The sequence below is a fragment of the Leopardus geoffroyi genome, chromosome A2 (genome assembly GCF_018350155.1).
Source record: "Leopardus geoffroyi isolate Oge1 chromosome A2, O.geoffroyi_Oge1_pat1.0, whole genome shotgun sequence".
Lineage (NCBI taxonomy): Eukaryota > Metazoa > Chordata > Mammalia > Carnivora > Felidae > Leopardus > Leopardus geoffroyi.
Window position 1 is genome coordinate 5,698,573 of NC_059331.1, and position 26,381 is coordinate 5,724,953.

The 26,381-nt window shown below is 49.6% G+C and overlaps 1 protein-coding gene across 3 annotated transcripts in view; it reads right to left on the reverse strand.

The window, feature by feature from the left end:
- Positions 1–15,435: 15,435 nt before the first annotated feature.
- CERS4 (ceramide synthase 4) overlaps positions 15,436–26,381 on the reverse strand; it is a 34,966-nt gene continuing 24,020 nt past the window's right edge. For 2 of the 3 annotated variants that reach the window (XM_045491822.1, XM_045491823.1), the window contains exons 3-11: positions 24,716–24,833; positions 23,955–24,073; positions 23,794–23,851; positions 23,419–23,469; positions 23,008–23,100; positions 22,665–22,793; positions 17,386–17,492; positions 15,943–16,099; positions 15,436–15,870 (exon numbers count right to left, since the gene is read on the reverse strand). In XM_045491822.1, coding sequence (XP_045347778.1) covers positions 15,712–15,870; positions 15,943–16,099; positions 17,386–17,492; positions 22,665–22,793; positions 23,008–23,100; positions 23,419–23,469; positions 23,794–23,851; positions 23,955–24,073; positions 24,716–24,833 — 991 coding nt within the window. In that variant the 3' untranslated portion in view covers positions 15,436–15,711. The remainder of the gene's footprint in view (positions 15,871–15,942; positions 16,100–17,385; positions 17,493–22,664; positions 22,794–23,007; positions 23,101–23,418; positions 23,470–23,793; positions 23,852–23,954; positions 24,074–24,715; positions 24,834–26,381) is intronic. The other variant, XM_045491824.1, reaches the window with a different exon arrangement.

Sequence of the window (26,381 nt, forward strand, 5' to 3'; positions counted from 1 at the left end):
GCAGTGGCTGCAGGGAGGGGGGCACTCTGAGATGGTTTGCCTTGTAGGTGGAAGATGCCACGAAGGTGGCTATAGTTTATTTTTTATTTTTTTTTAATTCAACTTACTTTTTTTTTTTTTTTTAGTTTGTAGTCACGTATAGTTTATTTTTTATTTTTATTTATTTTATTTTATTTTTTTAAATTTATATCCAAATTAGGTAGCATATAGGGCCATGATGATTTCAGGAGTAGATTCCTTAGTGCCCCGACCCGTTTAGCTCATCCCCCTCCCACAACCCCTCCCATAACCCTCAGTTTGTTCTCCATATTTATGAGTCTCTTCTGTTTTGTCCCCCTCCCTGTTTTTATATTATTTTTGTTGCCCTTCCCTTCTGTTCATCTGTTTTGTCTCATAAAGTCCTCATAGGAGTGAAGTCATAGGATTTTTGTCTTTCTCTGACTAATTTTGCATAATCCCCTCCAGTTCCATCCACGTAGCTGCAAATGGCAAGCTTTCATTCTTTTTGATTGCCGAGTAATATTCCGTTGTATGTATACAAACCACATCTTCTTTATCCATTCATCCATCGATGGACATCTGGGCTCTTTCCATACTTTGGCTGTTGTCGATGGTGCTGCTATAAACATGGGGGTGCGTGTGTCCCTTCGAAACAGCCCACCTGTATCCCGTGGCTAAATACTTAGTAGTGCAATTGCTGGGTCGTAGGGTAGTTCTATTTTTAGTTTTTTGAGGAACCTCCAGACTGTCTTCTAGAGTGGCTGCACCAGTTTGCATTCCCAAAAGATGGCTATACTTTAAAAGCAAAACCAGGGGTGCCTGGGTGGCTTAGTCAGTTAAGCGTCTGACTCTTGGTTTCAGCTCAGCTTTTCTGCCCCTCCCCCACTAGCTCTCTCTCAAAATAAATGAATAAACTTAAAAAAAAAACCAACCAAAAAACACTTTTTCCTCACCCCCAAAATAAAACCCTGTACTCATGGAGCAGCTGATGCCCAGGCCCTGCTCTCCCCCACTCCCCGTCCCCATCCCAGGAAACTGTTAACCTGCCTTCTGTCTCTGTGGGTTTACCTCATCTGGATATTTCACATCAATGGGATCGTACAATACATGACTCCTCGGGTCTTGCTTCTTTCGCTGACCACACTATTTTCAGGGTTCGTCTGTGTTGTAGCACGGGTTAGGACTTCAGGTCTTTTTTTTTTTTTTTTTTTAACGTTTATTTATTTTGAGGGGAGAGAGAGACACACACAGAGTGCACGTGGAGGAGGGGCAGAGAGAGAGGGAGACACAGAATCCGAAGCAGGCTCCAGGCTCTGAGCTGTCAGCACAGAGCCCGCTGCGGGGCTCAAACCCACAAACCGTGAGATCAGGACCTGAGCTGAAACCAAGAGTTAGTCACTTAACCAACTGAGCTACCCAGGCACCCCTAGGACTTCATTATTTTTTATGACTGGGTAATATTCCATTATATGGATGGACCACCATTTGTCTACACCTTGGCCCATAGGATGGACACTTGGGTAGTTTTCCATTTTCTAACTATTGTGAATAATGCTGCCATGAACATTCACAAAGAAGTATTTGTTCAAATACCTGTTTCATTTCTTTAGGGCATATTCCTGGCAGTGAGACTCCCGGGTCATATGGTGATTCTAAGTTTAACTTAAAAAAAATAATTTATTTATTTTGAGGGCAGGGGACAGAGATGGGAGAGAGAGAGAGAATCCCAAGCAGGCTCTGCGCAGTCAGCCCAGAGCCCAAAGTGGGGCTCAATCTCACCAACTATGAGATCATGACCTGAGTCAAAATCAAGAGTCAGTCACTTAACGGGCTGAACCACCCAGGTGCCCCATATGAAGATTCTATGTTTCACTTTTGAGCAAGCCCCAAATCGGTTCTCACAACAGCTGCCCACCAGCCATGCGCAAGTTTCCAATTTCTCTACATCCTCCCTAACATGGTGCTGTTTTCTTTGTTTTTAAGTTCATTTATTTACTTTGAAAGAAAAAGAAAGGGTGGGGGCGCCTGGGTGGCTCAGTCAGTTGAGCGTCCCGATGGCTCATTTCTTTTTAGCGCTTGTCTGGATGTTCTGCAGTTTACTTATCCATTTCACCTACTGAAGGACACTTTGTTTGCTTCCAAGTCTTTGGAAATATGGATAGGCTGCTAGAAACATCGGAGCACGGGGTTTTGTGTGGACATCAGTTTTCAACATCTGTGGGTGAATCCCAAGAAGCACGATTGCTGGGTTGTACGGTAAGATAGTTTTGCAGGATATGTTTAGTTTTTTCAGAAATCGCTAAACTGTCTTCCACAGTGGATGGACCATTTGCATCCCCACCAGCAGTAGATGAGAGTTCCTATAGCTCCGGTCCTCGCCAGCCTTCTGTGTTGTCAGTGTGTGGATTTTGGTCATTCTAATAGCTGTGTGGTGGTATTTTCTTGTTGTTGTTGTTTTTAAGTTTTTTTTTGAGAGAGCAGACAGAGAGAGTGAGCCAGGGAGGGGCAGAGAGAGGAGAGAGAGAATCCCAAGCAGTATGGGATCTCAAACTGTGCAATGTATCTCTCAAACCCACGAACTGTGAGATCATGACCTGAGCCAAAACCAGGAGTTGGATGCTTAACCCACTGAGCCACCCAGGCACCCTGGTATCTTGTTTTTTTTTTTTTTTTTTTTAATGTTTGTTTATTTTTGACAGAGAGAGACAGAGAATGAGCGGGGGAGGGACAGAGAGAGAGGGAGACACAGAATCCAAAGCAGGCTCCAGGCTTTGAGCTGTCAGCACAGATCCTGACGCGGGGCTCGAACTCACAAAGTGTGAGATCATGACTTGAGCCGAAGTCGGAGGCTCAACTGACTGAGCCACCCAGGTGCGCCACCACCCCCCCCCCCATTCTTGTTTCAATTTGCAATTCCTGATGACGGATGATGTGGAACATCTTTTCATTCGCTTATTTGCCACGTGGGTATGTTTCAGAATTAGACGGTGGTTGCACAGCCTTGTGAATGTACTAAATGCCACTGAAGTTTACTTTTAAGTGTAGCATATGCCGGTGAAGTTTATGTTATGTGGATTTCATCTCAATGATCAAACCAGACCAAAAAAAAAAAAAAAAAAAAGGTGAAAGATGAATCGGCATATTTGTGTGCTGGTGGGAATAATTTGGTACAGAGGGAGGACTGCTGTGGCTCCCTGCACGGGGGAGTGGGGGGTGTGAGCTGGTGGCCGCCTGGCTTTGCCAGGGATTCGGGGCACACTGTTTACTCACGGCAGCAGAGGGAAGGCTGGCCTGGCGTGTGGGGCCCGGTGCAGGTTGGCAGGTTGGTGGGGGTGATGACTACGGGCTGGTTTCTGTTTTCTCGGTGATGGGTTCTGTTCTGCCGCAAGGGTGGGGGAAGGATGGCCACCCAGGGAGGAAATGGGCGTGGCTTCCTCGCGTGTATTCCCAGCGTCCGGAAGAGCGCCGCCAGCTGCCGGTAGGTGGCGCTCTCTGCCTTTACCATCCAGCCACGAGTTTCCTTCTCACCACGTGCTCGTCTTGGTTCCTTCTGCGGCTCTTCCCGGGTGTTTGTGCATGTCCTTCGCCGCTACCCTTCCTCGCTCCCTGTCCCATCAAGGGACCTTCACCCTTGTGTTTTTCTCCCTGTGAAATACACATAACGTGAGGTTTGCCGTTTTAATCATTTTTAGGTGCACAGTTCAGTGGCAATACGCACAGTCGCTGTGTGCCGCCCTCCCCACCATCCACCTCCAGAGCTCTCTGCCTCTTGCAAAACTGAAAGTGTCCCCATGAAACACTGACTCCCCCTGCCCCCACCAGCCCCTGGCTCCCCCTCTCTGTCTACTTTCTGTCTCTCCGAATTTGACTTCTCTAGGGACTTCACGGAAGTGGAATCATACAGAATGTGGTTTTTTTGTGCCTGGCTCGGTTTACTCACATTGTGTGTTCAAGATGTGTCCATGTTGTAGCAGGTGTCAGAATTTCTGTCTTTTTTTTTTTGAAAGGTGAATTTATTTTCTTCCATGTATTAGAAATATAACAAGTCTTTTAAATGATGCTAGTGTTTATCTTAAAAATTTTTAAATAATTATCCACTTTTGTGAGACAGAGCATGAGCAGGGGAGGAGCAGAGAGACGGAATCTGAAGCAGGCTCCAGGCTCTGAGCCATCAGCACAGAGCCGGATGTGGGGCTCAAACCCACACACCGTGAGATCATGACCTGAGCCCAAGTCAGCCGCTTGACAGACTGAACCACCCAGGTGCCCCTGTGCTACTGTTTTTCTTAAGCTGGTTTCTGCTTTCTTTGATGCTCTAACAGATTTGCAAGGATGTTGTGTGGGCTGCCCCAGCCCTGGGTCCACACCAGCCCTATTGTTCCCAGGTCTGAATTCCAAGAACACACACATGGTGTCCTGGCAAAAACAAGTGTCTGTGTCAGCAACCAGCGCGTCAGCTGACAGATAAGTTGTCAGTTGCCTGATTTTCTGAGTTTAACTCATCTGTGCTTTCCTGGCCAAATTGTCCTTGGTCGTGATATAATTTCTCCCCCACACTTGAGATTTGGCTAGCAGTATTTTATTTAGGATTTCTGCTTCTAGGGACGGTATTGAAGGTTGGTGTCAATTTTCCTATCTTGGTCCACAGTCTCACCTGTTTTTATTTTTATGGAGGTGAAATTTACATAACAAAACCAACCCCTTGAAAGCAAACAGTTCCATGACATCTGGTACATGCACGATATGGTACCGCCACCACGTCTGTCTGTTTCCAGAACATTTCCATCGCTGCAAAACGAAACCCCATACTCACTGAGCAGTTATGTCTCTCCCCTCCCCTTCCTTTTCCCTGGGTAACCATCCATCTGCCTTGCGTCTCCATGGATTTGCTCAGTGTGGAGACTTCCTACAAACAGAGTCATGCGACGTGTCGCCATCTGTGTCTGGCTTTTTTTACTGAGCGTAATGTTTCCCCGGCACATCCGTGTTATGCTCTCTCTGGTTTGTAGGTTACACCATCCTCCAAAAGGAAAGGAAACCAGCTGTTCCCCTCCTCCTGTGCCCTTTGCCTGTTCCTGGTATCAACTTGCCTAAGATGGGGATTATCTGCTACCTGAAATGCTGATAAAACTGCCCTGTAGAACCTTCTAGGTCCTGCCCTTCCAAGAGAGGCACCCCCCCCCATCATTTCCATCTCAGTAACATTTCTGGATCTACTCAAGTTATCTGATTCTTCTTGGTATGATTTTTGCATTTTTTTTTTTTTTTGGTTTCTCCCTAAATGTATTCATTTCATCTTGATTTTCAAATGTATTGGCATATAGTTCTTTAGTTTAGTTTTTTTTTTTTTTTTTTAACCACTCACCCCCTACCCCCACAACCACCAATCTGTTCTTCGTATCCTAATTCGGGTTTTTTTTTTTTTTTTTTTTTTTTTTTAGATTCCATGTGTGAATGAGGTCATGCAGTATTTGTCTTTCTCTGACTTCACTTAGCATAATGTCCTCAAGGTCTATCCACGTGGTTGCAAATGGCAGAACTTCCTTCTTTTTTGAGGCAAATAATATTACATTGTATGTACACATTTTCTTTCTTTAAATTTTTAATGTTTGTTTATTTTTGAGAGAGACGGACAGAGGCACAGAATGCGAGGGGGGAAGGACAGAGAGAGAGAGAGGGAGACCCAGAATCCGAAGCAGGCTCCAGGCTCTGAGCTGTCAGCACAGAGCCCGACGCGGGGCTCGAACTCACGAACCATGAGATCATGACCTGAGCTGAAGTCGGACGCTTGACGGACTGAGCCACCCAGGCACTCCTGTACACGTTTTCCTTATGTATTTTCTCATCCATTGAGGGGCACTTAGGTTCTTTCTGTGTCTATTGTGAGTAATGCCACAGTGAACGTGGGGGTGGGGTGCAGGTATCTTTTCAAGACCAATTTTATTTCCTTTGGATGTATATACCCAGAAGTGGAGAATTTCTATTTTTCGTTCTGTGAGGACCTGTTGTCTGACACACTCCTGGCTGCGGCCATCTGTATTCCCAGCGGCAGGTGCACAGGATTCCCTTTTCTCCGCAGCCCGAGAGAGGTTATTTCTCATCGTTTTGACCCATATTTGCTCTCAGCCTCCTCGCATATATATATTTTAAACTCTCCCCACTTGCCCCCTGCTCATTCTCTCCAAATGTTGACCTCTTTAGTCTCTCCAAAGAGCCAGGGTTTGGTTTCATTCTTGCATTTTTGTTCCTTTGTTCCTTTTGTTCCTCCGTTTCGTTGATTCCGGCTTTCATCTGTGTTGTTTCCTTGTTTTCTTGGGTCGGGTTTTCTCTATTGTGCGCCTGCTGGTCGGCTGCCAGCTCACCTCACTGGCTGAGCTCAGCCTCCCGTCATGGGAGTGCCTGGCTGGGCGCCTCTTGTCGGGTTCAGAGGTCTGGCCAGGCTAATGGACTCTCAGTCCTGGGTTGTGAGTCTAGGGTCTGCATGGGTGAGGCCAGGCTTTCCAGGGCTGAGTTTTGAAGGTATAGGCAAAGCGTGGTACATCCATCGGGGGTGGGGGGGTGAAGCCAGTTGAAGAGATGGGGGCAATCCCAGAGGGCTTCCTGGAGGAGGAGCCTTGTGTGGGCTGAGAAGTGGGTGGAAGCAGGCCTTGAGTGCTGAGCCTTTAGCATCTTGGAGAGGGTTTGTGGGCCCTCCATACAGGCCCCTCTAAAGAAGGGACAGAACCGGTGAACGGACCAACCAAATGTGACCTAGCCGTCCGATGGAATATTACTCACCCATAAACAGCAACGAAGGGTAACGGACGGCATGACCAACCTCGAGAACACGAGGCTGCGTGAAACGAGGCCAGAGGCCCGAGGTGGCATGTTGTGTGGTCCTGTCTGGAACAGGGAAACCCACGGACTCTGCACGTAGCTGGGTGGTTCCCAGGGGCTCGAGGACGGAGGCGTGGGGAGTGAGCGCAAACGGGGGGTCGGGTTTCCTCTGGGGGGATGGAAATGTCTCGGAACTGGAGAGAGGGGGCGGCTGCACAACCTTGTAAATGCACTCAATGCCACCGAATCGTTCACTTCACAACGATTAATTCTATGTGAATGTTCCCTCCGTAAGGCATGTATATTAAGAAAAACTTTCCCATCATTTCCATAGATGTGGAATATGAAAGGAGAATCTAGCAACGCTCCAGCCTGCCCACTGCAGTCTGCATACGTGCTATGCACAGTTTTTTTTCTTGTTTGTTTTTGTTTTTAAGGAATCTCTGTGCCCTACGTGGGGCTTGAACTCACAGCCCAGGGATCCAGAGTCCCATGCTCCACGGGCTGAACCAGCCAGGCCCTCGCTTCCCCGCTGCCCCTGTGAAGTTCTTGATACCTTTTTATTGTTTTATGGTGAAACGGCATCTATAAAAAGGTCCATAAAACGGACATTACGGATACTTATAAAGCGAACACCTGGTTACACCCACTTTTCAGTTAAAACGCTCATTCTCTCATTTGTTCCTCCTGTTCTTTTTTGCCACTGGAATTTGGGCAAATATGAAAAACAGAAATATTAATAGAAAAAAGAATAATAATCGTTGATCTCTCTTCTGCCCCAACTTAATTACTGTTAATGTTTTGATACGCTTTTTTCCACTACGTTCTACGTATCTTCTTTAACAATCTGCACGTAATCGGGGTGCCTGGCTGGCTCACTCGGGAGAGCATGCAACTCTTGATTTCTGGGTTATAAGTTTGAGCCCCACGTTGGGTGGAGAGATTACTTAAAAATAAAATCTTAGGGACGCCTCGGGGGCTCCGTCAGTTAAGCGTCCGACTTCCACTCAGGTCATGATCTCCCCGCTCGTGGGTTCGAGCCCCGTATCAGGCTCTGTGCGGACAGCTCAGAGCCTGGAGCCTGCATCAGATTCTGTGTCTCCCTTTCTCTCTCTGCTCCTCCCCTACTCATGCTCTGTCTCTCTCAAAAATGAGTAAACGTTAAAAAAAAAAAAAAAATTGGGGCGCCTGGGTGGCGCAGTCGGTTGAGCGTCCGACTTCAGCCAGGTCACGATCTCGCGGTCCGTGAGTTCGAGCCCCGCGTCGGGCTCTGGGCTGATGGCTCAGAGCTTGGAGCCTGCTTCTGATTCTGTGTCTCCCTCTCTCTCTGCCCCTCCCCCGTTCATGCTCTGTCTCTCTCTGTCCCCCAAAAAATAAATAAACGTTGAAAAAAATTAAAAAAAAAAAAATTAAGGGGCACCTGGGTGGCTCAGTTGGTTGAATGTCCAGCTCTGGCTCAGGTCATGATCACGCCGTTCATGAGTTCAAGCCCCGCATTGGGGCGCAGCGACTAGCAGGAAAAAGGAAAACCACCCAAAAGGCCAATGACAGGGAAATGTGCTAGCAAAATGCACGTGATTCTGTACTGCACAGCACTGCGAATTACAGTCGTATTATCGGCCTGAGTAGGCTCCAAAAACATACTGTTGTGTGTTGTTTTTGTTTATTTTGTTTTAATGTTATTTTTGTTTTTATTTATTAATTTTTTTTAATGTTTATTTTTTTGAGAGAGAGAGAGAGAGACAGAGCACGAGTGGGGGAGGGGCAGAGAGAGAGGGAGACACAGAATCCGAAGCAGGCTCCGGGCTGTCAGCACCGAGGTCGACGTGGGGCTCAACCCCGGGAACAGTGAGATCACGACCTGAGCCGAAGTCGGGCACTTAACCACCTGAGCCACTCAGGCGCCCCTGCGTGTGGGCATTCTAATAGGAGCGTTGTGGTGGCCCATTGTGGCTTTATTTTGCATTTATTCCCTGATGACAGATGATATGTGATGACAGATGTGTTTTCATGTCCTTGTTTGCCATCTGAATCTCTTTGGTGAGCTGTCTGTTCAGATCGAATTTTCTAATTGGGTTGTTCATTTCTTATTGTTGAGTTTTACGAATTCTTTGTATATTTTCAGTAACAGTTCTTTATCAGATAGGTGGGTTTTTTTTTTTTTTTTTTTTTTTTTTTTTGCATTCCTTTTCTCCCAGTCCGTGCCTGTCTTCTCCGTTGATACTTTCTCTCTCAGAGCAGGAATTTTTTTCATTTTAATGGCGTCTAGCTTACCAATTCCTTTTCTCATGGACCATGCTGTTGGTGGCGTATCTAAGAAGTTACCACGAAACCCAAGTTCATCTAGGTTTTCTCCTCTGTCATGTTCTAGGAGTTTTATGGTTTGGTGTTTTTACATTTAGGCCTGTGATTCATTTTGAGTTAATTTCTCAAGGGTGTCAAGTCTGTGTCTAGATTCATTTTTTTCTTTTGATTTTTTTTTATATGAGTCTTTAAAAACAATTTTTTTAAATGTTTATTTTTGAGATAGAGCATGAGTGGGGAAGGGGCAGAGAGAGAGGGAAACACAGAATCCAAAGCAGGCTCTAGGCTCTGAGCTGTCCGCACAGAGCCCCACCCACATGGGGCTCGAACCCACGAACCATGAGATCATGACCTGAGCTGAAATCGGATGCTTAACCTACTGAGCCATCTAGGCGGTCCTTTTAACGTTTATTTATGTTAGAGCAAGTGTGTGTGTGTGTGTGTGTGTGTGTGTGTGTGTGTGTGCGCGTGTGTGAACGGGGGGTGGGGGTGGACAGAGGATGCAAAGTGAACGGCAGAGAGCTTGATGTGGGGCTCAAACTCCCGAAACATGAGATCATGACCTGAGCCAAAGTCAGATGCTTAACCGACTGAGCCCCCCAGGTGCCCCTAGATTCATATTTTTCCCTGTGGATGCCCAGTCGTTCCAGCACCATCATCGTGGAAAACACTGTCTTTTCTCTGCTACGTCGTCTCTGCTCCTTTGTCACTGACCAGTCGATTCCACTTGGTGCGTGTATTTCCGGGCTCTGTTCTGTTCCGTTGATCTGTCTGTCGTTTCACCCATACCACACTGTCTTTATCACCGTGGCTTTGTAGTAAGTCTTGACGTTGGGTAGTGTCAGCCCTGTCAACTTTGTTCTTCTCCATCGATATCGTGCTGTGTATTCTGGGGGATTTCCCTGTCCCTAGAAACCTTAGAATCAGTTTGTCAGTATTGAGGAAACTTGCTGGCATTTTGGCTGGAATTGCATCTGTAGGTCAAGTTGGGAAGGACTAACGTGTTGACAGTATGGAAACATGGGCGTCTCTCCATTTGTTTATTCTTTTATTCCTTTCATCAGTGTTTTGTAGTTTTCCTCATATAGAATTGTACGTGTTTTGTTAGATTTATACCAGAGTATTTAATTTTGTGGGTGATAATAAATGGTATTGTGCTTTCATTTTCAAATTTCACTTTTTAATTGCTGGTACATGGAAACTGATTGGCTTTTGTATATATATATATTTTTTTTATTTTTTTTTTCAACGTTTATTTATTTTGGGGACAGAGAGAGACAGAGCATGAACGGGGGAGGGGCAGAGAGAGAGGGAGACACAGAATCGGAAACAGGCTCCAGGCTCGGAGCCATCAGCCCAGAGCCCGACGTGGGGCTCGAACTCACGGACCGCGAGATCGTGACCTGGCTGAAGTCGGACGCTTAACCGACTGCGCCACCCAGGCGCCCCTGGCTTTTGTATATTAATCTTGTATCTTGCTACATTACTATAATGGCTTATTAGTTCCAGGAGGATTTTTTTGTTGATTATTTTGGATTTTCTACATAGATGGTCATCTCTATGAATAAAGACAGGTTTTTTTAAAACTTTATTTTGAGAGAGAGAGAGTGGGGAAGGGACAGAGAGAGAGGGAGAGAGAGAATCCCAAAACGTAGGGCTTAAGACCATGAATCACAAGATCATGACTGAGCCTAAATCAAGAGTCAGATGCTTAACCAACTGAGCCACCCAGGCACCTCGATATAGTTTTTTAAAGCTTATTAATTTTGAGAGAGAGAGAGGGAGAGAGAGAATCTCAAGCAGGCTCCATGCTGCCAGTTTGAACCATGAACCATGAGATCATGACCTGAGCTGAAATCAAGAGTCAGATGTTCAACCGACTGAGCAACCCAAGTACCCCCGACAGTTTTATTTCTTCCTTCTGAGCCTGTATCCCTTTTATTTCCTTTTCTTGTCTTAGTGCATTAGCTAGAACTTCCAGTATGACATTGAGAGGCAATGGTATATCCTTGCTGTGTTCCTGTTCTTAGAAACCTTCAAGCTTCTCACCATAACGTATGATGCTAGCTGTGGGGTTTTTGTAGATATTCTTTATCAAATTGAGGAGGTTCCCTCTTGTCCTAATTTACGGAATTTTCCATTAAAAAAATTTTTTTTAGTGTTTATTTTTGAGAGAGAGAGACAGAGTGTGAGTGGGGGAGGGGCTCACAGAGAGAGAGAGAGAGAGAGAGAGAGAGAGAGAGAGAGAATCGGAAGCAGGCTCCAGGCTCTGAGCTGTCAGTACAGAGCCCAAGGCAGGGCTCGAACTCACAAACCGTGAGATCATGACCTGAGCCGAAGTCAGACGGTTAACCGACTGAGCCACCCAGGCATCCCTCCATTTTTTAAAATTGTGGTAAAATACATGTAACATAGGGTCACCTGAGTGGCTCAGTCGGTTAAGCATCCAACTCTTGGTTTTGACTCAGGTCACGATCTCATGGTTCGTGGGTTCAAGCCCTGCATCGGGCTCTGTGCTGCCAGCACGGAGCCTGCCTGGGACTCTCTCTCTCTCTGCCCCTCCCCTGCTTGCACTTTCTAAATGGCCAAACAAAAAACAAACTAAAACAATACACATAACGTAAAAATCATTATTGTGACTATTTTTAAGGGTACAGTTCAGTAGGGTTAAGTATATTCACACTGTAACCAATCTCCAGAATTCTTTTCATCTTACAAAACTCTATACCCATTAAATAGTTCTTCATTTTGACTTCCTCCTGCCCCTGGCAACTACTGTGTCTGCTTGCTGTCTCTGTAAATTTGACCACTTAAAACATTAAAAAAAATTTTTTTTAATGTTTATTTATGTTTGAGACAGAGACAGAGCATTAACGGGGGGAGGGTCAGAGAGAGAGACACAGAATCCGAAGCAGGCTCCAGTCTCTGAGCTGTCGGCCCAGAGCCCGACGTGGGGCTCGAACTCCCAGACCGTGAGATCATGACCTGAGCCAAAGTCAGAAGCTCAACCGACTGAGCCACTCAGGCGCCCCTGACCACTTAAAAACTTTTTAAAAATATTTTTATTTATTTTTGAGAGAGAGAGAGAGAGAGAGAGAGAGAGAGAGAGATAGAACACAAATGGGGAGGGGCAGAGAAAGAATCTGAAGCAGGCTCCAGACTCTGAGCTGTCAGCACAGAGCCCGACACGGGGCTCAAACTCGTGAGCCACGAGATCGTGACCTGAGCCACCTGAAGTCAGATGCTTAACCGACTGAGCCACCCAAGGTGCCCCTTTTTAAAATTAAAAAAAAATTATTTATTGACCACTTTAGATACCTCATGAGTGGATGCCTACAATATTTGTCTTTCTGTGTCTGGCTTATTTCATTTAGCATAATGTCCTCAAAGTCTATCGGTGTCATAGCATTGTATCAGAATTTCATTCCTGTTTAAGATTATTTTCCCATGTTTAAAAAATTTCACTTCCGTGACTTGCTTGTTCATATTCCATTGGCCTCTTTTCTTTTGGGCGGCTCTTCTCACTGATACCTGGGAGTTCTTTAGTAAGGTTCACTGTTAAAAAAAAAAAAAAAACAAAAACCCTCTACCCACCAAACAGTTATTCCCCATTTCCCCCTCTTCCTCCCCAGCCCCTGGCAACCATAACTCTGCATTCTATTTTTATAGGTTTAGCTATTGTGGCTATTTCACTTAAAAGGAATCCTGAAATGTGTGACCTTTTCTGTCTGGCTTCCTTTGCGTAGTGTAATGTTTTTGAGGTCCATCCATGTCATAGCCTGAATCGGTATTTCCTTTTCCGGGTGGAATAATATTTCTTGGTATGGATATACAACGATTTGTTTACCCATCTACCCACTGATGGGCATTTAGGTTGTTTCCGTCTTTTGGCTGTTGTGAATGGTGCCCCTGTGAACTTTCCTGCACGAGTATTTGTTTATCTGTTTCCAGTTCTTTGAGGGTATATATCCAGGAGTGAAATTGCCGGGTCGTATGGTAATTCTGCTTAAATTTTTGAGGAATTGCCGAACCGGGTCCCACATTAATTAACCATTTTGCATCCCTACCAGCAAATACAGGGGTCGTTCCAGTGTTGCGACATCTTTACCAACATTGTTTTTTGTTTTGTTTTTTGCTCTATCCATCCTTATGGCTGTGAAGTAATATCTTGTGGGTTTGATTTACGTTTCCCTAGGACAAGGCTGAAACATTTTCACGTGCTTGTTGCTGTTCGTATATCTTTTTTTTTTTCCCCTTCTTTTCTTTGGTATCTTCTTTGGAAAAATGTCAGAGTCCATTGCCTACCTTTTTTTTTAAATCAATTTTCTAAATATTTTAGAGAGAGAGAGAGACAGAGCATGAGCAGGGGAGTGGGAAGGGCAGAGAGAGAGGGAGACACAGAATCCGAAGGGGGCTCCAGGCTCCGAGCTGTCAGCACAGAGCCCGACGCGGGGCTCGACCTCCCAGACCGTGAGATCGTGACCTGAGCCGACGTCGGACGCTTAACCGACTGAGCCACCCAGGTGCCCCTTGTTACATTTATTAATATGGGTATCTGCACCACACCTCATAACTCTGAAGGCTAGAACAGTTGATGGTAGGTCTATGTACCTGAATCCCATCTTCCAGCCTCCCAAGATCAAAGGTAACATCACTATTCTGACTTTGTATGCTCTGTTTACTAAAGAAACAGTTATACCAGATTGATGTTCATGCCTAAATAGTACACTGTTTGCGTTGCTTTTGAACTTTGTAGAATGATTAACGATTTTACAAGATGGTGAATGGTGTTCCAGAACAACTGTGCTAATTTATGCTCCCGCCGTAATAGATCAGATTCTTGATCCCCATCCTCTCTCATGCTTTCTTTGTCCTGTTTATTTTTTTTTTTAGCCAATGGAATGGGTCTTAGATTGTATCTGCTAGTCTAGTCTTGCTTTGTTAAGTCCTTGATGATTATTAATGAGACTGAGTCTTGGCCTTGAGTGTTTTCTTTGCTATAAACGTTCATGTCTTCTGGTCCTATTTTTTGTTTTCAGATTGGTTGTCCTTTCTTACCGATTTGTAAGTGTACTAGGAACCTCTGGGGGTGTCTCTAGGGATAAAGAGGAAAGGCATTTGTACTTCTAATTCCTGCCAGATTCCCCTCCACAGGGGGTGCACTGGGACCGGTCCATTTTCCCTGCAAATCCCAACAGAGGACGCTGACATTGTGCCCGGAGAGCTGGTGAGAAAGGAATTCATTGTAGTTTTTTCCTTTGCCCCTGGTGTAGGCTGAGTGAGATTGAGCTTGAGCTTGAACGTCTCTTCCCTTGCCTCAAGGCCATTTGCACCGTTCCTGTGGGCCACCTGCTGGTCCTCTTCCTCCCTCCTCCTCCGGATCAGCTCTCTTCCCGGATGTTTGAAAAGCAGGAGGTGAAATTGACACGGCTTGTCTTGACCATTTCTTCTTTCACAGTCCCATCCCGTAGCCCCTGCTTCCCTCCTTGTTCTTGCCTCCCTCTCCTCTCCAGATCTTCCCGTCTTCCCATCCCCCCACTCGCTCTGGACCGTCTTCCCATCCCCCCCCTCCCCCACTCGCTCACCCCGCTGCTTCTCCCTCCTCCTGGACGGCTGCTCTCCTCTGTGCTCCTGGCCCTTCCGGTCCCTCTGGCGGCAGGGGGAGGGGAGAGGGGAGAGTCTCCTAACGGAGACACAGCAGCGCCTCCATCCTCCCCTGTGCTGAGCAGCTTGACCAGATCTGTACCCCTTCCCCCACCCGTCGACGGGCCTGGTTTGCCCATCCTGCGGCCTCCAACCCTGCCAGCCCTCCTCCTCCCCCCCCCCCCCCTCCACGCCCCTGGAGGCAGCCCCTCTGGGCCTGCCTGGGGCCTTGTGGCCGGGATTTCTAGAGCTGTGGATGGACACTCCCTTGGCTTGTCCCACGGGAACTCTCCCCCTGGGCCCTATCTCACCGTCTCCAGGGAGCCTGCCAGTGTTGAGCAGGGGCTGTGGAGACCCGAAGGAGCCTGCCCTCTGCCCCGCCTCTGACTTGTGTGGGCCTCGTACCTTCCCACCTGTAAGCTGGGGGTGGAGTTGGCCGAAGGCTGCGCAGTGCTGGAAGGTGATGGCTTACTTACAGGGCTGGGTACCAGGGATTGAGTCGCCTGGGGGGGGGGGGGTCTCCCTGCGCCGCTTGCGGAGTCCCCTGGGGGTGGGCATGTGTCTTGGGGTGACCCAGAGGGTCTCATCGGTACGGTCTGTAATTAGAGTCCCCTTGGGGCCTCTGGGAATGGATGAGGAACTAGAACACGGACACAAGCGCGCTCAGAGAACTTGGCTCCGTTCAAGTTTTATTGGACCCCTTTCAGCCTGGAGGTGGCTCCGGCAGGCTACCGCCCGCCCTCCCCAGCTCTGTCCAGTTGCCCAAGGGAAGGGAAGGGAAGGATGGGCAGAGAGAGGGGGCTGGAGACAGATCATCAGCCCTGCCCCTGCCCCTGCGGGAGGTCCCTCCCTGTCTCCAGCGCCGCCCCGGGGCCTCGGGTCCCGCCGCCCCCCAAATCCAAGCCACAGGGCCCCGGGAGCAGGCCCGCGAGGCCGGTCTTCGGCCGGCTATGTGGCTGGCGCGTGCCCGTTGGCTAGCCGCCCGGGCGCCCGGCTCCGAGGACCGTCGGTGGGGGCCGCCCCGTTCTTCAGGGGCAGGGACTCCTGGGCCACGTCCCCATCGCTCGAGTCGGCCTCCTCCACGTCGCTGCGGACGTCCTTCTCCATCTGGGGGGAGGAGGGGCGTGAGGGGGGGGCTCCGGGGAGGCGCCCACCAGCCGCCCCCCTGCCCGGCCCTACCTGGCCTTTCTTCGTAAAGCTGTAGATCATGCGGAGGATGAGGCAGGACCAGAACACGTGCAGCAGCTGCAGCATCATGAGAAGGCCGTTGAAGAAATAGTAGCCGAAGAAGGGGCCCGAGCTGGCAATGGACTCGTAGTATGTGGTGTAGAGGATCCTGCGGCAGGTGAGGAGGGGGGAGAGGTGGGGCGTCACCAGGCACCGGGCACCACCCCCGGCCCCCTGGCCCCGGGGACCGCTCGGTCTCGGGTGACCTTCTGGGCTCCAGAACCTTCCGTGGCTCCCCACTGTCCCCCCCCGAGTGACACCTAGGCCCTCCGGGCGTTTCAGTGCCCCTTCTCGCCCGGTTGTGCTAAGCTGTGAGAACGCACAGCTTGCCCGCCGGCCATTCAGGCCCACGAGCTGCAAACTCCAGACGGGGAGCTCTCTCTCTCTGGAGCCCCAGGCCGGTGCACCCGCTGCCTCCCCCAGGACACTTCCGGGGACCCCACAGGTCCCTCGAACCGGCCCACCCAAAGCTCAGCTCCTGCTCCTCAAGCAACAGCTCTGAGCTCATTCCCATTTTATGACCCTCGGGGGACCCCGGGCCCACCCACCTCTGTCGCCTGCACTGCACCCTCCAGGCGCCCCCCCCCCAGCTCCTGCTCAGGTCTCCCACCGGCCGGTCCCCAGCAGCTGCCAGGGGGCGCCTGTGAGCCTGAGTCAGGTCTGTCCCTCTCCCACCCGCAACCCTCCAGGGCTCTCTGCTCATTGGGGTAAAAGCCCAAGTCCTCCCCGTGACCCCCAAGATCCTGTGCCACCTGCCCTGTCCCCTCCTCCCTTGTTCACTCAGCTCCAGCCACACGGGTCTCCTCGCTGTCTCCAACACACCAGGCCTGGTCCTGCCCTAGGGCCTTTGCACAGGCCGTGCCCGGGCCACTCTTCCCCTACAATCAGTGTGCTTCTCTCCCTCCAGTCTCTCCGAATCTCGTCAGTGACCACCCTAATTCCAGCTACCTAGACACTTCCTGTGCCTTCCTGACCTCGTTTTCTCTTTAGCACACCACTCCCTCAGGCTTTACATTTTACCTGTTTGCTTTATTTCTTCTATTCCCCTGCCCACCCCCAGTGTCAGCTCCACGTGAGCAGAGAGCTTCATGTTGTTCCCTCTGCCAGGAGAGGCTCAGCAAATAGACTGGGGAAAGACTTTAGTGAGCAGGTGCCCAACCCTGCCCCCTACTCCATGTTCTGGGCACATGGGAGAATGGCCGCGCCCAGTTTTCTGTCTCTCCTGCCACTGGGCCTTTGCATATGCTGTGTCCAGTCCCAGGGACACCGTTCCCGGCCCTCCCCTGAAAGCCTCCAGGCCGACACCCCCAGCTCCCTGGGTGAGGGAACCGAGGGTGAGGCAGGCCTGGATCTCAGGCACTCCCCTCTCCTCAACCGGCACGAGGGCAGACTCACTGTGTAGGGAAGAGCACGAGGCGAGTGTAGAAGAAGACCAAGGAGAAGATGATGAAGAGGGTATCGCATGCTTTCCGCCAACGCGTGTAATTGAATATCTTACAGGCCTGGGAGGGGGGCAACGGAGAGAATCGGACTCAGGCACAGGGTGGGCACAATGGTGCCACCACAATGGTGGGGAGGGGAAAGGGCGGGGCCTCCTCTCCAGGAGCTGTCTAGAAAGCTAAAGTGGGTGCAGCCAAGAATCCTTTATCCAGCAAGGCTGTCGTCCAAAAATAGGAGGAGACAGAGAGTTTCCCAGACAAACAAAAACTAAAGGAGTTTGCAACCACTAAACTAGCCCTGCAAGAAGTTTTAAGGGGGCCTCTGAGGAGAGAAAACACGAGAGGAAAAAAAAAAAAAAGGACCAAAAGCAACAAAGACTAACTCTGCAGGCAACACGATGGCAACAGATTCATATCTTTCAGTATTCACTCTAAATGACAATGGACTCAATGATCCAATCAAAAGACACAGGGTAACAGAATGGATAAGAAAACAAGATCCATCTATATGCTGTTTACAAGAGACCCACTTTAGACCTAAAGACACCTTCAGATTGAAAGTAAGGGGACGGAGAACCATCTGTCATGCTAACGGTCGCCAAAAGAAAGCCGGAGTAGCCATACTTAGACAATCTAGACTTTAAAGACTGTAACAAAAGATGAAGAAGGGCATTATATCATAATTAAGGGGTCTATCCACCAAGAATACATAACAATTGTAAACATTTATGTGCCAAATGTGGAACACCCAGATATATAAATCAATTAATCACAAACATAAAACTCATTGATAATAATACCATAACAGTGGGGGGCTTCAACACCCCACTTACAGCAATGGACAGATCATTTAATCAAAAAACCAACAACAGGGGTGCCTGGGTGGCGCAGTCGGTTAAACGTCCGACTTCAGCCAGGTCATGATCTCGCGGTCCGTGAGTTTGAAGCCCGCGTCGGGCTCTGGGCTGATGGCTCAGAGCCTGGAGCCTGTTTCCGATTCTGTGTCTCCCTCTCTCTCTGCCCCTCCCCCGTTCATGCTGTGTCTCTCTCTGTCCCAAAAATAAATAAACGTTAAAAAAAAAAAAAACCAACAACAAGGAAACAAAGGCTTTGAATGACACACCGGACCAGATGGACTTAACAGATATACTCAGAACGTTTCATCCTAAAGCAGCGGAATTCACATTCTTCTCCAGGGCACATGGAACGTTCTCCAGAATAGATCACATACTGGGACACAAATCAGCCCTCAACAAGTACAAAAAGATTGAGATCATGCCGTGCATATTTTCAGACCACAACGCCATGAAACTCAAAATCAACCACAAGAGAAAATGTGGAAAGATAACAAATACTTGGAGATTAAAGACCATCCTACGAAAGAATGAATGGGCTAACCAAAAAGTTAAAGAGGAACTTAAAAACGTGGAAGCCAGTGAAAATGCCCAGAACCAGGGGCGCCTGGGTGGCGCAGTCGGTTGAGCGTCCGACTTCAGCTCAGGTCATGATCTCGCGGTCCGTGAGTTCGAGCCCCGCGTCGGGCTCTGGGCTGATGGCTCAGAGCCTGGAGCCTGCTTCCGATTCTGTGTCTCCCTCTCTCTCTGCCTCCCTCTCTCTCTGCCTCTCCCCCGTTCATGCTCTGTTTCTCTGTCTCAAAAATAAATAAAACGTTAAAAAAAAAAAAAAAAAAAGAAAATGCCCAGAACCAGCCCAAAACCTCTGGGACGCAGCAAAGGCGGTCATAAGAGGGAAGTGTATAGAAATCCAGGCCTTCCTAAAGAAAGAAGAAAGGTCTCAGATACACAAGCTAACCTTAACACCTTAAAGAGCTGGAAAAAGAACAGCAAATAAAACCCCAAACCAGCAGAAGACAGGAAATAATAAAGGTTAGAGCAGAAATCAATGCTATCAAAACAAACAAACAAAAAAAACAAACATTAGAACAGATCAATGAAACTAGGAGCTGGTTCTTGGAAAGAATTAACAAAACTGATAAGCCCCTAGCCAGTCTGATCAAAAAGGAAAGGACCCAAATAAATAAAATCAAGAATGAAAGAGGAGAGATCACAACCAACACAGCAGAAATAAAAACAATAAGAGAATGTTATGAGCAATTATACGCCAATAAAATGGGCAATCTGGAAGAAATGGGGAAATTCCTAGAAACATATACACTACCAAAACTGAAACAGGAAGAAGGAGAAAATTTGAACAGACCCATAGCCAGTAAGGAAATCGAATTAGTAATCAAAAATCTCCCCAAAAAACAGAGTCCAGGGCCAGATGGCTTTCCAGAGGAATTCTACCAAACATTTAAGGAAGAGTTAACACCTATTCTCTGGAAGCCGTTCCAAAAAATAAAAATGGAAGGAGAACTTCCAAACTCTTTCTATGAAGCCAGCATTACCTTGATTCCAAAACCAGACAAAGACCCCACTAAAAAGGAGAACTAGAGACCAGTTTCCCTGATGAACATGGATGCAAAATCCTCAACAAGATACTGGCCAACCGGATCCAACAATAACATTCAAAGAATTATTCACCACGACCAAGCAGTAATTATACCTGGGACGCAGGGCTGGTTCAATATCCACAAAACAATCAATGTGATTCATCACATCAATAAAAGAAAGTGCAAGAACCACGTGACCCTCTCAATAGATGCAGAGAAAGAATTTGACAAAATACAGCATCTTTCTTCATAAAAACCCTCAAGAAGGTGGGGATAGAAGGATCATACCTCGAGATCATAAAAGCCATATATGAAAGACCCAACGCTAATATTCTCCTCAATGGGGAAAAACTGAGAGCTACCCCGCTAAGGTCAGGAACAAGACAGGGATGTCCACTCTCGCCACTGTTATTCAACATAGTATTGGAAGTCTTAGCCTCAGCAATCAGACAACACAAAGAAATAAAAGGCATCCAAATTGGCCAGGAGGAGGACAAACTTTCACTCTTTGCAGGTGACGTGATACTCTATATGGAAAACCCAAAAGATTCCACCAAAAACTGCTAGAACTGATCCATGAGTTCAGCGAAGTCACAGGATATAAAATCAATGCACAGAAATTGGTTGCATTCCTATACACCAGTAATGAAGCAACAGAAAGAGAAATCAAGGAATTGATCCCATTTACCATTGCACAAAAACCGTAAAATACCCAGGAATAAATCTAACCAAAGAGGTGAAAAAGCTATACACTGAAAACTATAGAAAGGTTATGAAAGAAATTGAAGACGACACAAAAAAATGGAAAAAGATTCCATGCTCCTGGATAGGAAGAACAAATATTGTGAAAATGTCAATACTACCCAAAGCAATCTACGTACTCAATGCAATACCTATCAAAATAACACCAGCATTCTTCAGAGCTAGGCCAATCCTAAAATGTGTATGGAACCAGAAAAGACCCCGAATAGCCAAAGCAATTCAGAAAAAGAAAACCAAAGCTGGAGGCACCACAATCCCGGACTTCAAGATGTATTATAAAGCTGTAATCATCAACACAGTATGGTACTGGCACAAAAACAGACACTCAGATCCATGGGACAGAACAGAGAACCCAGAAATGGACCCACAAACGTATGGCCAACTAGCCTTTGACAAAGCAGGAAAGAATATCCAATGGAATAAAGACAGTCTCTTCAGCAAGTGGTGATGGGAAAACTGGACAACAGCATGCAGAAAAATGAACCTGGACCACTTTCTTACACCATATCCAAAAATAAACTCAAAATGGATGATGAGGGACCTAAATCTAAGACAGGAAGCCATCAAAATTCTCGAGGAGAAAGCAGGCAAAAATATCTTTGACCTCACCACAGCAACTTCTTAGTCAACACGTCTCCGGAGGCAAGGGAAACAAAAGCAAAAATGAACTACTGGGACCTCATCCAAATAAAAAGCTTCTGCACAGCGAAGGAAACAATCAGCAAAACTAAAAGGCAACCGACGGAATGGGAGAAGATATTTGCAAACGACATATCAGATAAAGGGTTAGATCCAAAATCTATAAAGAACTTATCAAACTCAACACCCCGAAAACAAATAATCCAGTGAAGAAATGGGCAAAAGACATGAACAGACACATGTCCAAAGAAGACATCCAGATGGCCAACCGACACCTGAAAAAATGCTCAACATCACTCGTCATCAGGGAAATACAAATCAAAACCACAATGAGATACCACCTCACACCCATCATAATGGCTAACATGAACAACTCAGGCAACAACAGATGTTGAGAGGATGCGGAAAGAGGTCTCTTTTGCATTGTTGGTGGGAACGCCAGCTGGTGCAGCCACTCTGGAAAACAGTCTGGAGGTTCCTCAAAAAATTAAAAATAGAACTACCCTATGACCCAGCAATTGCACTATTTATCCAACGGATACAGTAGTGCTGTTTTGAAGGGGCACATGCAACCCAATGTTTACAACAGTGCTATCAACAATCGCCAAAGTATGGAAAGAGCCCATATGTCCATTGACAGATGAATGGATAGAGAAGATGAGGTATATATATACAATGGAGTATTACTCGGCAATCAAAGAGAATGAAATCTTGCCATTTGCAACTGCATGGATGGAACTAGAGGGTATTATGCTAAGCGAAATTAGAGAAAGACAAATATAGGACCTCACTCATATGAGGACTTTAAGACACAGAGCAGATGAACACAAGGGAAGGGAAGCAAAAATAATATAAAAACAGGGAGGGGGACAAAAGGTAAGAGACTCTTAAATATGGAGAACAAACAGAGGGTTACTGGAGGGGTTGTGGGAGGGGGACGGGCTAAATGGGCACTAAGGAATCTACTCCTGAAATTACTGTTGCACCATATGCTAACTAACTTGGATGTAAATTTAAAAAAAAAAAAAAAAAAATTGGGGCGCCTGGGTGGCTCAGTCGGTTAAGCATCCGACTTTGGCTCAGGTCATGATCTCACAGCTCAAGACTTTGTGCTGACAGCTCAGAGCCTGGAGCCTGCTTTGGATTCTGTGTTTCCCTCCCTCTCTGCCCGTAACCCACTCGTATTCTGTCTCAAAAATAAACATTAAAAAAAATTTTTTTTAAATTAAAAAAAATGTAAAAAGAAAGGTAAAGTGTGTGTTTCTGGGAGCGGGAGGAGCTTCAGGTCCCAGGAAGCCAGGAGGGGGCGTGGCCTCATGGGGGCGTGGCCTCATCTCCCAGGAAGGCGGGGAGAGGGCGGGGCGGGGCGGGGCCAGGCCCACCTCCAGGAGGTAGTCCGAGGCGTCGTGCAGCAGCAGCACCAGAGAGCCGATGCGCAGCAGGTTTGCGCTGTAGGAGAAGACGATCAGGGTGATGGTCACGAAGTGGTGTGCCACCTGCTCCATGAAATCCTGCGGGAGATGGCGGGTCACAGCAGGGAGGAGGTTGGGTGGCAGGGCCCCCCCCCCCCCACGGGGCTGGGAGCATCTGTACCTCGTGGACTCTGGGCCTCCGGCCTGAGGCCACCAGGGGGTTTCCGGGTGTGGGGTGAGGCCATCCCTCCGGTTGGAGACTGGGTCACAACTCCCCCAGGGCATCACTGCCCAGTCAGACTCTGGGCCTCACCTTGCGCTTGACATCCAAGTGCAGCGTGATCAGCAGTGAGATGTAGAAACTCAGCTCCAGGAGGTACCAATAGTACAGGCCCGGTTTCAGGGGCTGCGGCGGGGCGGGGCAAGGTTAGCCGTGGGGAGTCGAGGCTCCCGTGGGGCAGGGGCCTCCCTGTTCGCTCAAAACCAGGACCTCTGGATCCAAATGACTGGGGGAGGTGGGGGCAGTCAAGGGCAGGGGGTCTGTGGCGGCTCCTGCTCCAGGGTTCCTGGCTTCTGGCCTCTGCCCACTCCACAGGGGAGGCGGAAATACTGTGGCCCTCAGGGGTGTCGTGTGATGTCCAGGTTTGGCTCTCCCCCCTGTGGCTACAGGGGCTCTGACCATCCCCACCCTCCCACCGGCCTGGGAGCCCCGCCCACCACTCACCTGATCTGGGTAATTGTCCCAGCACATCACCGGTGTCCACAGCCATGACTCCTGCAGGGACCCGGGAGTCTGAAGCTGCCCAAAGGTCAGAGCCCAGCCCTCTACTCCCCGGGTGGGCCCTCCCCTGGGCTGCTCTCACTCTAGACCGAGGGTTGTCGGCTGCACACCCCCGGCTCCCCGTGCACAGCGTGTCCTCAGCAGGCACCTGAGTGATCTGCCAGGACCCCTCCCAGCCCTCTCCCCCTTCTCTGTGCCTTTGCGCACTTCCCTCCTCTGCCCGAAGCCCTCCGCGGCCCCCAGCCCGGGCCCTGGGCACAGCAAGTGCTTGTGGGGTCGATGGGGGCGGGGGGCAGGGAAACGGGCAGGTGCACTCACGTGGTAGAGGATGGAGAGGCCACCGAAGAAGGAGCACAGGTAGAAGACAAACCTCCAGCTGCAGATGCCGAGGGAGCCCATGAGGCAGCCGCCAAGGGAGCAGACCCCTCCCCGGCACCCCAGCCCCCCCTCCCCCCGCAGCCCCCCCTCCCCGGGCTTACCTGGCCTCACAGAATTTCTTGCTCAGGCAGGGCCGGTCTTGGTTCCGGCGTCTCCGGAACCAGCGCCGGGTCTGTTGCAGCGTGAGGCCACACTGGGCAGCGAGGAAGGCTATCTGGGGCTGGGGAGGGGCGACGGGGGTCACAGAGATGGCCCTCCTGCCCCTGTCCCAGGACAGGTGAGACCCAGCTGCGTCCCCTCCTCCCCTGCTGCCCAGGCCTTGCCTGTGGGCCCGTCTACCTATGCACGCGGGGAGTAGGGGGGTTCACAGCACGGGGTCCCCCCAAAGAGGCCATATAAAAAGCAGTCCTGCTCACAGGACAGGCAGGTGGCTGACGGGGCTGGGGCAGCCCCCTCCTAGAGGTTTTCCTGGAACACTCAGGTCTTATCCCCACCCCAGGGAGGCAGTTGAGACCTTGCCTCCCACCCCTACTTTCAGAGGGAGGTGGACAAGGGAGGAAGAATCCCAAGGCCCTGAGCCACACCCAGCGGATGGGCACAGGGGAGGTCACAGGCCTGCTCTGGTCTCCCCCACCCCGAGAGCAGTCCAGCCTTCTGTTCCTCACCAGTTCAGCAGAGACCTGGTCTCCCCACCTCCGTCCCGGGATGTGCCCACTGGGCAGCTGGAATGGCTGGTGGGGTGGGGAGAGGGGCACTGGGCTTTCCCTGTTGACGACTGGGCGTCATCCCAACCCCTGGGGCCCCATCCGCAAGGCAGCCGTGCAGGCCGATGGGGGGGAGGGGGGCGTCAGGGGGCTCTCACCTCCTTGGGTTTACACCCCTCTGTGAGGAAGTATTTCTCCAGAGTGGCATTTGACTTTGCTGGCCTCCTGGCCTGATCTCGCACACCCAGCCACCGGCTCAGGGGCAGGCCGATAAATCTGGGTGCAGGGGAGACAGAGCCGGTCAATCCAGGTGGGGAAACTGAGGCTCCGAGGGGCCAGGTCACACGCTGGAACCCTGGAGGGGTAGGCTGGCCGCCGTACTGGACCAAACCTAGGAAGGGCAGCTGGATGGGTGGGTCTTCAGGATGGGGACGCGAAGGTTAACTTTTGGGGCACTCGGGCAGCGGCACTCAGTCCCAAACAGGAACGAGGGTCCCCGCACTGCCTGTCTCACGGTGGTCTGGGTCCTTGTCTGTGCCCCGTCAGGCTGGGGGGTCCCCACAGCAGGAGCGGGTCTGCTCCCACTCAGGTGGCCCTTCTCCCAGCGGGGTCACGTGCAGAAGCCCAGATCTCCGGGCAATCCCCACACTTTCCACTAGAGGGCCCCCGAGGCCAGGGGTCAGGACGGAATTTCCTACCCACCATCCAACACCCGCCTCCGTCTGGGAGAACTGAGCTCCGTGCAGCCCAGCAAGAACTCATTCCAGACTCTGTCATGACCGGGGAGTGGGGGAGAAGAGGACGGTCATTTATTGAGTACTTACAATCTGCCAAGCATAGGCATGAATCCACATTAGGTCCCGGCTCATTTAACTCTACTGTCAAAGTCCCCATTGCCCTGATGAGTAAACCGAGGCTCAGAGAGGTCAGAGGTATGGCCAAGGTTACACAGCGGGTGAGCAGCAGACTGGCCCAGGATTTACTTTAGCGATGGCGAAAACCTCCGCCTTCAACCCTGGAAAAGCTACCCACTCACGCTGCCTTTGAAAGGATAACTCTAGGATGGGATACACCCATACCTCTAAGGAGGCCATCAGTTAAATATACAACTCTCCCCACTCCAGGCTCCAGTAGTGAACCTGGGCATAGTCTTGTGCCCTCCCCACCCTGTGGGAAAGATGAGGACTCACCCTTCAAAGCCTGGCTGAATTGGGCCTCTTAGAATCCCTTAGGCAAAGCCTTAGTCCCAGACGACCTACCCACTGTGTGACCACAGGCCAGTGCCTCGACCTCTCTGTGCCTCAATTTCCTACTCTGTACAATGGGGATAATAACAGTACCACCTCATGGGGTTGCACAGAGGGCTGAGTTAAGACACGTAAGCTGCTTCGGGCAATGGTGGGCACAGAGTGGGTGCTCCAGGGTACAACCTCAGTGTGTATTCCCGGGTCCCCGGGGTCCCGCCTGTATCACGTGAGCCCAGACACGGGGAAGCTCCTTGGGGGTGGGAGAGACAAGGCAAGATGTAGAGTGTTTCCATTTCCCTGTGGTCAGGGCAGGACAAAGCCAGGGACTCAAAGTGGGGGTGGAAGGGAGTTATGGGCTCTATGGGGGGGGGGGGAGCAGAAGGGCATGGTGGGGGGGGGGGAGAAGGGCATGGTGGGGGTCTCCCGGAACCCAGCCTTGAAGGAACTGCAGAGGAGTGAGGGAGAAGGCCAGGCGGGTGCATAGAAGGTGGCGGGCCCGCAAAGGGCGCCTGGGGAGGGACGTTAAGGGGGAGGGGGAACCTCAGAGGGGGTGGGTGGCTGATCACGGAGGGGACTG